At 37.5% G+C, this 12,731-nt stretch overlaps 1 protein-coding gene across 1 annotated transcript in view; it reads left to right on the forward strand.

The window, feature by feature from the left end:
- The first annotated feature begins 220 nt into the window (after nt 1-220).
- tet3 (tet methylcytosine dioxygenase 3) overlaps nt 221-12,731 on the forward strand; it is a 44,755-nt gene continuing 32,244 nt past the window's right edge. The window contains exons 1-2 of the mRNA XM_077241592.1: nt 221-452; nt 2,847-3,558. Coding sequence (XP_077097707.1) covers nt 3,193-3,558 — 366 coding nt within the window. The 5' untranslated portion in view covers nt 221-452; nt 2,847-3,192. The remainder of the gene's footprint in view (nt 453-2,846; nt 3,559-12,731) is intronic.

Consider the following 12,731-nt stretch of genomic DNA (forward strand, 5'->3'; position numbering starts at 1 on the left):
TTCCCTTAAAGTTCTGTTCAAATCTAGACATCTTGTCACCGCGATGACGTAATTTTAACCCCATCGTTCCACAGGACTCTGAACTCCATTCCGCAACTTACTTTAGTCTCTCGCCGCCTCTCCTTCCTCCTCCTCATCGTCTTTAACTCTAAAACTTCCCAAGAGTACATGGACGAGACTTAGAGGAAAGTTTAAAGGGTCTGTCCCATAATGAAATAGCAACTTTTTTTCTTATCGTGGAATTCGCCATGTCATGTCCTGACTGTTTGGGGGGGTTTTTTTAACCCGTGCAACAAATTAACTTTTCCCTCATTTGCACTGCATTTTAAGATAAAAGCTACTTGCGTTTTAGTAATTCTAGTCATTTGGAGCTGAATATGCATGTACTTTTTTTTAAAGTAAATCATCTAAATGGGCTTTGACAAGACGCACGAGCACGTTTCCATCGCTTGGTAAGTCCTTCCTGCATATTATTTCTTTACATTTTGGAAACTTTTTCTCTTTGGGGAAAGTTAGAAAGTTAGAAGTTAGAAAACGTAAATTTTACACAAGTGAAAGATGTGTATTCTCCTGTGTACGTTTTTGAATCCCTAATGAGGTGATTAGCGCAATACACATCGATTACTGATAACTTTTGTCGATTGTATTAGGCTATGCGGTGAAATGAGAGCTATCAATGTAACGACAACACCAGAAAACGTTGAAACTGCCTTTGTTATAATGTATTGAATGCGTTATAAAGGTAACATTCTGTTCACTCAGAAATGTTATATTTTGTGTCTTTGTAACAAATCGCGCACGGCAACGCTGCAACACGCACCCCGGGGTGTTGTTTTCTTTATGCAGAGGGGGGCCTTGCTGATGTGTCGTTTCTCTCACCCTTCCAAGGAAAACTGTCACTTGTTTGTCAACATAAATCGAAAAAGCTAATAAAGGCGTGTATGTGTTCACGGCGATCATCGCCGGTTTTTACACCTCAGTTTCTTGAACTCTTCATTTTTGCCGCCAGTTAAAGCGCCCGGCTGAGTGAGGAGCCACGTGCTCAAGTCTCAGAGAGCGCGTGCGACACACTTGACTGGCTGTTTTTTATTTTTTTATTTGGGCCATTTAACGATTAGGCAGGATTCCTTAGTTGTTGATTGCAGGATATGCAATACTTTTCATTTCGCCATACTAATAGGGTTCATACGGGTTTATTTTGCTCTAGCTCTGGGCTTATGTAGGTTACTCAGTTTGAATGTCATTACTTTTGTTTCATTCAAAAGATCGCTCACTAACTAGCAGATTAACCATTACATATTTTGTAACACGGGGTGAGTTGTAACACCGTTATTTAGTCATTTATAAATTACCTACATGGGTAAAATTACTGTTAGCCCACCACCATCATCGTGAGGTGACAGTATAGGCTAGGCTAGCCTAAGTGTACAATAATTATGAATTAATGGACGTTAAAATAAACACGGTTTCATCCGTATCAGCAGTTTCTCTTCTTTAATTCGATAGATATAATCTCTAATCAAGTTTTTAATCTACAACTTAAAGTGAGGTTTACAACGCTTTCCAGTGCTGGATTCACAAAAAGATTGCACACGATAGGATAATAGTCATGAATACGGGCGCACTTCTGTTATGCTTTTAGAACGCTGTTTACAACGTTTTACACGGGTTATGGGTGCGTTGTAGTAGGCTATATGTCTAAATTAGCTTTTTAAATTTGTATCAGATAAAAATGGGAATATTGTTACAAAGTTTAAGAGCGCGTAAAAACTCTGAAAATGCTTTACGTTCTGTTTACTTAAGCATTGCCACTTCGAACTATATTTTGCTCATACTACCAATAATGTCTATAGACTGTGCAACTTATATTTTATATTAAGAGTCATACTCGCCTTAGTTGAAGAAGATTGGATTACTTGCAGTGTGTATATATATATATATATATATATATATATATATATATATTTTATATATATATATATATATATATATATATATATATATATATATATATATATATATATATATAGTTACCGTAGTAATTTCTTTGCAGTGTGTTTTATATCTATCGAAACATTAAGTCAGGCACCGAGGGAATTCCTCATTAAAACCCTATTACCTTCCACACATACTTTATCAAATAAATAACGCGTCATTTCGAATCATATCGGTCTTTTAACGATTCCTCACTGACGTGTAACTATACAATACCTTAACAACAATGCTCAATAGTACGTCCGTAGTTACTGTTAAAATATTTGAGTTTATTGACGGTCCCCAAGCGCTGAACAAAGAGCGTTGAGCGAAAGACCTGCATTGAGACTCATAGAGGACAAACAAAGAGCTGTGCTGTCTCATAAGGATTCTTCATTCTAACCGAGTATTTTCTCACTTTTTACACGTAGTAGGCTACCTATCGTGATTCAGTATCTTTGTCTTGTTTGGGGTTTTCCTCTTTGGAGATAATTGAACGAGACTGAACAATGATCATGAAATTTTAGACTGTTACTGTCAATGTCTTTTGACTTATGACCTTTATTATGCATCTTATTAAAAACTTTATATTAGATAATATATCCATATCCCAACTTATCTTAGCCTAATTTAGAGATAGATAGATAGATAGATTCTAATATTTACTTATTATTTTGATCTTTATTTTGTACTTTTTGTACATGTAATTTAAACTTTGGCAATATTGTCTTATTTACACTCATGTCAATAATGCAATCTTTTTTTTTATTTGAATTTAAGATGAAAAATGTTTTTTTATTGACAATAGTTAATTTAAGCAAAACTGAAATATATCCTGATTCCTTAACCATATTTTTTCCCTCTTCATACAGTCCCCACACTGCCTTAAGTGGCAATGAGCTGAACTGCTTTATGACACCATCCAAATGACATAAAGTTTGTGTAATAGAGAGATGCTCCCCATCACCTGTGGCCTTATTCCTAACATTCCTGCACCTGCAGGTGAATGACGTCATGCCCAGAACTACCTCTTGTGCCCATCGCCACCCTTTAAACCCCTTTACAAACATTCTTCTTTGTTGTCCTAACACAGCACACACACTTTATGGACTGGTCTGTGCTGTGTTGTAAATAACCTTATATTTTACCTTGTATTTTGAAACCGTTAGCGGCCACTTGTACCACTCTCTTGTCCTTAAGGAGAGTGGGACCCTCAATATGCACAAGCTAAAGGGTGGCTCTGGCCCTCCCGTCCAGGACATATATGAATTCTCTGTGGACGAGGAGGACCCTAAAGTGTTCCTCGGGGCCAGGAGCACAAGGGTGGTTTCTCCTGCAGTTGACTACATCAGGTCTGAGCATGAGCAAGCAGGCATGTTCACCTTCCCGCATATGGAGGACCAGGAACTGATGGAGCCTCTGGTACCCCAAAAAAAGAAAAGGAAGAGATGCGGCGTATGTGGGCCTTGTATGCAGAAGGAGAACTGTGGTTCCTGCAGCAACTGCCTGAACAGAAAGGTCGGACACCAGATCTGCAAACTGAGAAAGTGTGATGAGCTGAAGAGGAGGAAGAGCCCATGGGAGGTAAAAGATTTGATCATATTACACTTCTGTTTTTGTACATAAACGGGGGCGGACATAACCAATAAGTGAGGCAAGCAGCCACTTAGGGCCCCAACAAATACCCAGAAGCATATAGAAATAAAATAGAATGTATTAATTTTCTTAACCATTAAAACAAAAAATGATTCATGTTAATATTGCATCTTGTGAATGCGGGGACCCCCTATTGTGGATTTCTTGTGGGTCATTTCATTAGTTCTGCACGTGAGTAGCATCTCGACACTTAGAGAAAGTTAAAGTAGAGTCAGTAGGGCTAGAGCGAGTGCGAGTAAAACGGTAGCAACAGAGCGAAGTCAACGGTAAAGTTGTCAAGAATAAATTAATAATAAAATGCAGTTACCCCAGTGAAGCAGGAAAAAGAGAAGAGGCAAAAAGCAATGTTGCCAAACTCCCCAAAGTCTCTTTTGTTTTTTTGTTTTTTTTTTACAAAAACGGCACTGCTATGAGCCACTCTCTCCTGACCCCGGAAAATGACAATGTGCCAGTGCGGTGAGTGTAGCATATGAACAACAGACGTATTATAGCACACAGGCAGGGTTTATGAATGGTAAACCTTGCTTTCTTGCCAAAACAACTATCAGAAAAAGAGTGCTGTGAGCCTGTAAGGAGAGGCCCAGTTCAAATCACAGATTATTTCCCAGTTACCAGTGCTGGTCGTAGATACACACACAGCAACTACTTCATTAATATGAAAAACAGTGACAAGATCAGACCCGATTCTATGAGATTCTGGAGAAACCTTAATTATAGCATATGCCTGAAACAGATATGGCAAACGCTATTTGTGTTCTGCATTCTGGAGAACGTCAAAGGTTTCTATTTACAATGTGTTTTTGCAGCGTTGAACAATGTAGCCAATCGCAGACATCCCAGTTTTTTTGTATTTATTTCTGAATTCATTATTAGTTATTTTATTTCACAATGAGAAAATACAACATTTACAGATTACATTACATTAAAGGAGAACTCCGGCGCAAAATGAACCTGGGGTGTAATAACACATTGGTACCGAGTCGACTGTTCTCTGGGATTTGTTTTCATGATAATCGAGTGTAAAAAGTTTTTACCGAAGCACTGACAACTTTGTAAGTGTACAGACAGTTTAATAATAATATACTTTATAAAGACAGTACCATCGCGGAGCCATATTTGGAAAACAGTCTCGACCAGTCGAACCACGAACGGCGTGCTACGAGCTGAACTGTGAATTGGGATCTCACAGTTCAGCTCACGGCGTTAGTGGTTCGACTTGTCGAGGCTGTTTCCCAAAGATGGCTCCTGCCTGTATACGCGATGCTACTGTCTTTATAAAGTATATTATTATTAAACTGTCTGTAGACTTACAAAGTTATCAGTGCTTCGATTTGTATGTAGAGACCCTCATTAAGCTACCGTGTTAGTGTGGGGCTATTTTGAGCCTTGTTAGTGGTACTAACTAGCGATCTCTTTTTACTTATTATATGCCCCATATACTAGCGTTATAAGCTAAACAGTTTTTAGAGATAAAACTCTTTACACTCGATTATCATGAAAACAAATCCCAGAGAACAGTCGACTCGGTACCAATGTGTTATTACACCCCAGGTTCATTCTGCGCCGGAGTTCTCCTTTAAGATTTGACATACAGTTTACAAATGTAAAAAAAAAAGAAAAAAGAAAAAAAAAGTTTGGAGAAAGAGATGAAGAGAGAGTTACAAAGGTGAAACGGTGCATAGATGGTGTGTTGGGGCATCATACCTGGAATTGCTTAGGGTTAGGGTCCCCAAATTACAAAGTCCACCCCTGTACATAAGACCATGCTACATATCTATCTATGTAATCTGCAAATGTTGTTTGGAGAATTTAACACTCAAAGGCAGAGCTACAGGCACCACTTCCTGTCTGTTAACTGTTATTGGTCCACCTAGACTCATTACCTACCCGTCCTGTCTTGACATGTCTGCTTTCATCCCTTCATTCTCGCCTAGATTGTAATTAGGCTACCGGACAATATGGCAAGTTTCTTAAAGAGTCTCAAATGAGACTTTTTTTTAAATGTTAAACTCTTATATAAATAAAATGTATGTAGATTTTGAGCATTAATGTAGTCCTTTCAGTACAATACACTCAGTGAATAAATTTCCACTTGATAAATTTGATATTTAAATTATGATATTTAAATGTATTATTATGATTTTTAAATTTATTTCAATGTATACTTAACATATGTATTATATGATTATGATTATATGATTAATGGGAGTTAGTACTTTGTTACACTATGCATCAGTGACATTAAGATGGTTTGACTCCAGTATTGAAACTGCTCGCCGTTTGTGTGTTAAGGAGCATGTTTGTGTTTGCACATCGCTTTGGGAGGTTAGCTAAGGTATGGAAATCGGCCCACAGAGACTGAAAAGCATTGAAGAATTGCTCAGCTGCTCACTGCAAAGCTCCCTCTCAACAGCTTAACAAAATGAGCCTCTCTTTGTTTGTTTTTTTGTTTGTTTTTAAAAAAAAGAGGCAGCTGCGGTAGTGTGTCCTTTTTCTCGAAGTATCACATATAAGTGGCTAATCATACCTTTTATTTTTCCAAAGAGCAGCTGTCTAAAAGTCTGTTACTCTGACAAACAAGAATTCGCTTTTCCTCAGTGTATTTGGCATTATAGAATCTTTACCAAATTCAGATTTAACAAGATTTGCACTTTGATTTTTGAGTGTTGAGTGTTTATCCATGCAAATGTCATTGCCATCATGTTAGGATGTTGTGTATGGTTGCCAGGTGTTGCTTTGCAGTTGAATCTGTGTTCTGAATGTTGTTGTTTTTTTTTTTAGCACATTGCTATTTTTGGTACTTGCTAGTGTATTCTGAGTGGTATTCTGAGTGGTTGCTAGGTAGATGCTTACTGGCATAGTCAAAAGATTCTAAAGTTTTTAGCATAGGGGTTGGACAATGAAACTGAAACACCTGGTTTTAGACCACAATAATTTATTAGTATGGTGGGCCTCCTTTTGTGGCCAATTCAGCATCGAATTCATCTTGGGATGACAGATACAAGTCCTTCACGATGGCAAGAGGGATGAACCATTCCTCTTCTAGAATAGTGGTCAGGTCACTATAGCCCTGTTTTTACGTGGTATTATGATTTGGTCGATCGGATCACAAGTGATCATTTTGAGCTTGTCCACTTTCAGTTAATATTAACTAAGTATGAACAATACTTCTACAGCATTTATTAATTCTAGTTTATGTTTATTTTAACTAATACATTATGGAAATCAAATGTTGTATTTGTTAACAATTTTTATGCACTCTGAACTAACATTAAAAAACAATGAACAGCTGGATTTTTATTAACATTAACAAAGATTAATAAATAGTGAAACAAATATATTTCTCATTATTAGTTCATGTTAGTTAATGCATTAACTAATGTTAACAAATGAAACCTTATTGTAAAGTGTTACCGTTATACTTAATAAAGTTAATCTTACGTTTGTTTTTAATGCCCATTTTAATTGTTTACCAGGACAAAATTTTTGTAATTCAGTTAATAATACTTGAATAGTAATAGCACAGCTCTCCTCGCCAAGCCACACGATTTGAGGTATCATTAATGTTCGAAGCACACACTGTGCGAGTTATGCACAGAAGTTTAATACTTAAATGGCATTCTGCAAACTGAGTAGCAATAGTAATTGAGATGTTTCCTATTAATCATTACCACTAATGATATGTCTAGTTTAATGGATTTATTTTTATTTCTTAATTTCCTTTTTCTACTGCAACTTGAAGAGTTTAGGATCTTTTTTCTTTATTTTGAGGGTAAGTGCACTCACATGGGTTCCAGTTGTGTGTGTGTGTGTATATGTGTTTGAGCAGGTTTAGAGTCTCAGTGCAGAGAATTCCTTTCGCTTACTTTATATACTCTGCTCTTTGACCTTTGACCATTGGAGTCATGGGGGCTGACCTGTGGCCAAATAGAAGAGGAAGGAGAACGGGGGAGGGATAGAGCGAGAGACAAAAAAGAGAACCAGAAAGAGGAGATGAGAAGTTCAGGAAGCAAAAGAAATAGAGAAACCGTGGAAAGGTAAAGGAGAAATGCAGATAAACAAAAAGGGCAGAAAGTGCAAAGGACATTGAGGACAATTGAAGGAAAGGTATCCATGTCTTTGTATGCTTGTGTGGGAAATAGACAGAATTAGATCTTTGATTCTATAACAGGAAACAACAATACTCCCTCTCCCTTACACTCCTTCCTACTCTCCCTCCGTTTTGCCTAATTATTGACCATACAATTCAAGGCATGGAATGCTTCTGGTTACATTTTAGCAAGAAAAAGTGGTGGTAGATATGTAGAGATGGATGTCTGGCTACTCTAGAGACTGACTAGCTTCAGTTCACAACAAAGCACTACGTTTTTCTACAAGCTTTTAAATTGAAAGTGCATTCCTCAATTTTATCGTGTTGGATGAGTTTGTTTGTATGTACACATTCGGTCCAAAGTTTGGGGTCTGTAAGATTTTTAAATGTTTTTGAAAGAAGTCTCTTATGCTCACCACGATACAGTAAAATCAGTAATATTGAAAAACATTACAATTTAAAAAAAAACTTTTTTCTATTTGAAAATATTAAAGTGTAATTTATTTCTGTGATGGCATAGCTGATTTTTCAGCATCATTACCCCAGTCTTCAGTGTCACATGATCCTTCAGAAATCATTCTATTAATCTGATTTGGTGCACACGAAACTTTTCTTATTATTATCAATGTCGATCATTTGAGCTTCTTAATACACTGAACAAAATTATTACACTTTTGTTTTTGCCCCCATTTTTCATGAGCTGAACTCAAAGATCTTAGACTTTTTCTATGTACACAAAAGGCCTATTTCTCTCAAAGGTTGTTCACAAATCTGTCTAAATCTGTGTTAGTGACCACTTCTCCTTTGCCGAGATAATCCATCCACCTCACAGGTGTGGCATATCAAGATGCTGATTAGACAGCATGTTTATTGCACAGGTGTGCCTTAGGCTGGCCACAATAAAAGAACACTCTAAAATGTGCAGTTTTATCACACAGCACAATGCCACAGATGTCGCAAGTTTTGAGGGAGCATGCTATTGGCATGCTGACTGCAGGTATGTCAGACAGAGCTGTTGCCTGAGAATTGAATGTTTATTTCTCTAAGCCGTCTCCAAAGGCGTTTCAGAGAGTTTGGCAGTACATCCAACTGACCTCACAACCGCAGTCCATGTGTAACCACACCAGCCCAGGACCTCCACATCCAGCATCTTCACCTCCAAGATCGTCTGAGACCAGCCACTCGGACAGCTGCTGCAACAATCGGTTTGCATAACCAAAGAATTTCTGCACAAACTGTCAGAAACCGTCTCAGGGAAGCTCCTCTGCACGCTCGTCGTCCTCATCGGGGTCTCGACCGGACTGCAGTTCGTCGTCGTAACCGACTTGAGTGGGAAAATACTAACATTCGATGGTGTCTGGCACTTCCCGGTTTTCACTGTACAGGGCAGATGGCAGACAGTGTGTATGGCGTTGTGTGGGTGAGCGTTTTGCTGATGTCAACGTTGTGGATCGAGTGGCGGTAGGGTTATGGTATGGGCAGCCGTTTGTTATGGAGAAAGAACACAGGTGCATTTTATTGATGGCATTTTGAATGCAAAGAGATACCATGACGAGATCCTGAGGCCCATTGTTGTGCCGTTCATCCACGACCATCCCCTCATGTTGCAGCATGATAATGCACGGCCCCATGTTGCAAGGATCTGTGCACAATTCCTGGAAACTGAAAACATCCCAGTTCTTGCATTGCCAGAATACTCAGCAGTTATGTCACCCATTGAGCATGTTTGGGATTGTCTGGATCGGCGTATACGACAGCGTCTTCCAGGTCATGCCAATATCCAGCAACTTCGCACAGCCATTGAAGAGGAGTGGCCCAACATTACATAGGCCACAATCAACAACCTGATCAACTCTATGCGAAGGAGATGTGTTGCACTGCGTCATACAAAACCCCGCCCACTGTCATTATTCCCCCTCCTCTCTCCGGGAATTGCTGCACGTAGCTGTGTGGTTTTGTGATACAGTCAAGTGCAAAGTACATCGCAAATATACTGAAATGTTTCCTTTCGCACCCTAAAGTTGCAGAACCATTCATTTTCTGTAAAGAACGTGCATTTTTCCCAACACAGCTGGCAACGTTCTCGGATACGTTTCTCTATACCGTTTCCATTACTGCATCTATCTACATTATTAGTACTTGCAGCCTCTTCATCCTCATTTTGCGAGATTTGTAAAATGTACCCCGACTGAAAACTGTTTTTAAAAGAAAACACACCACTTCAGGTCGACTTTGCACCGGAGCTATCCTTTTTTTTTCTTTTTTTCTTCGCGGGAAATTTGAGATCCGATCTGTTATCCAGATACAGAAGCCACTTGATGTGGACAGGTCTAAACGCACCGTGTCCTGATTGGCTTATTATCATCTGCTTGATTGGATCACGGTGATCAAATGTTAATGCCAAGAGTAAACGCAGCCACAGATTTGTGAACAATATTTGAGAGAAATAGGCCTTTTGTGTACATAGAAAAAGTCTTAGATATTTGAGTTCAGCTCATGAAAAAGGGGACAAAACCAATAGTGTTGCATTTATAAATTTGTTCAGTATATTTTTAGTGGGAGCTAATTTTGCATAGAAAGTTAAAAGGAACAGCATTTATTTGAAGTGGAAATCTTTTGTAACACTGTAATGTCTTTACTTTCACGTTTAATCCTGCTGAATAAAAAACATTCATTTCTTTTTTTTTAAAATTTAATTCAAAGTGACTGAGTGCATTCAGACAGTCTAACAAATGAGTAATTGTAAATATAAAAGCTGTTGAATTCCAAGTATAAGGACTGTATGAAGTCATCCTGGAAAGAGGAAAGTGAAGTAGTTTCTTACAAAATGGGAATGTTTAACTTGTATACACTTATATATATACTTATTGCTATTACTGTTGCACTCCTAAAGCATTTTATCAATGAACCTTATAGTCTATTGTTATTTCAAACTCTAAGCAGCAGTATATACAGTAGATAACTCTTGTTTCTGATAACAAGAGATTTTTGTTACCAGTTAAAGACATTTTTGAAAGACCAGTTTGCTGTTTTTGTTTACTAGCTAAGATCAGACAAAAGATGAGGTGGATTAGATTTAAATGTCTGTCTGTGTGTTTGTCAGGGTCACCCATCCCCCCCTTGCCTCTCCCACCCTTTTTCCCTCCTCATCACTTCACTGAGCACATGAAAAAGACCGGCTCCAAAATCTGCCCATTGAAATCTCACATGTGCAGCAAAAAATTCATTAATAAATGACTGAATTCTGAGAAACCTAGTATCATAAATGTGAACTAATCCAAATCCAGATTCACAAAGCATTTTGACTTGGCATGTGCGCACAAAACCTATTCTGAGCACATGCCTTGTTGAATTTGAGATTGAAAGTGGAAAGATGTTATATTTTGAGAGCTGGAACAGCAAACCTTGCTGTACTACAGTGTCCAAATTGGCCATATTTCATTGAGCTGACCTCTGCACTATTCCACCAGCTGACTTAACTATTGCCTGGCAACCAAATCACATTATAGTCTGTTCCACCAATCAGAGCTTTGCTCTGAGTCAGAATGAATGCAGACCCAGCATGCATGACAGGTAGCAGCACTCAATAATGCTAATAAAACCCAAACAGTCACTGAACAAGAATAATTACTGTAGCTGTTAGCTTTCTGTGTGTTTGGAAGATGAGCAACATTAAGCAGTTTAGAACTAAATCTACATTATATTCGATATAGATGTGAAAAGGTGCATTTGAAAATGAATGGCAAAGTTAAATAATGCAAACTAAAGAGGGCTCTTCACAAATGACTATCACTGCCCATTTATTGATCCATTCACTGCAGTATGGATCAGTCAGTGCTACAGCAAATTGTCAACAGGGCTGCTGCATCAATCATGTAAGACTACTAGAAACTGAGATACTTTGTGGAGAATTAATCTTAAAAAGAATGCATTATTACATCACATGCATTAAAAGTAGTGCACGTTTTGCATTATTAATTTTCTCTCTGTCATTTGGTCATGTCTCTTCCAGGACAGCAATGCTACGCTTGGCTTGCAGGAGATTTTTGGTTTATTTATTTTTTTACATTTCTTTTTTGCTTTATCGTGGACAAATGATAGCCCCCTCGACATTAGCTTGCATGCAACAACTATACCGCTGTATAGATGTTGTACCACTTGAGGGTTTTTAATTCTGTTTTTTTCTTTCTTTTTTCTTCCAGTAAATTAAATGCAAACTTAACACATCTTTATTTGGGTAGCTCATGGATTAGGGTTAACATTCAAACAGTAAAATGTAACTTATAATACTACATTAACTGGGTAATCATTTAGACCTTTTCTTATTCCCAGTGATGATTGTTATTACCCTCTCATTACTGTAATAAATTATATGTAGCCTATAGACAAAAACAATGGGATTTTTTTTTCAATCACCAATAAATGTTGGGGTTTCAGAATTTTTTTTTTTTGCCAAAATTTGTATAAAGATGAAAGCATAGGGGAAGATCAACTATGTTATAACAGATATAACGGAATTAATTGATAAACCAGTTTACTTTATGCAATATGTGGGTAAAATGGTCATAAATGAATATTCCCATTCAATGCAATGTATCTATTTTGAATATTTATGTCTTCTTGGAGCAACAATTTATGGAAAAAGAAGTGTAATAATTGGAGTAATAATTGGCAACATTTTAATAATAATATCTAATATTTCATAGGAATATTGATGTATAATTCATTTCCATATTCACTTCTTGTGTCTCCCAAAATGCTTGATAAACATGATTTAAGTACTGATGTCCTCTAAAGTGTACATGTATGAAATCAATGCCCTGTTCTGTAACAAAGTCATTTTTTTTATTTGAAACCCCATAACGTTTCCTGAGATGTTGGTTTATGAAATACAATTTGAAAAATTAATGTCAGACATTTTTAAAGACCAAGGAGAAGTTGTTTTCATGAAACCTCCAAACATTTGGTATCTCTGAAAAGCCCTGAATGTGCTCTTTACAGGACACCCAGG

Source organism: Siphateles boraxobius, unplaced genomic scaffold, assembly GCF_051911475.1.
Source record: "Siphateles boraxobius isolate OS27281-9 unplaced genomic scaffold, OSU_SipBor_1 24, whole genome shotgun sequence".
NCBI classification, from domain to species: domain Eukaryota; kingdom Metazoa; phylum Chordata; class Actinopteri; order Cypriniformes; family Leuciscidae; genus Siphateles; species Siphateles boraxobius.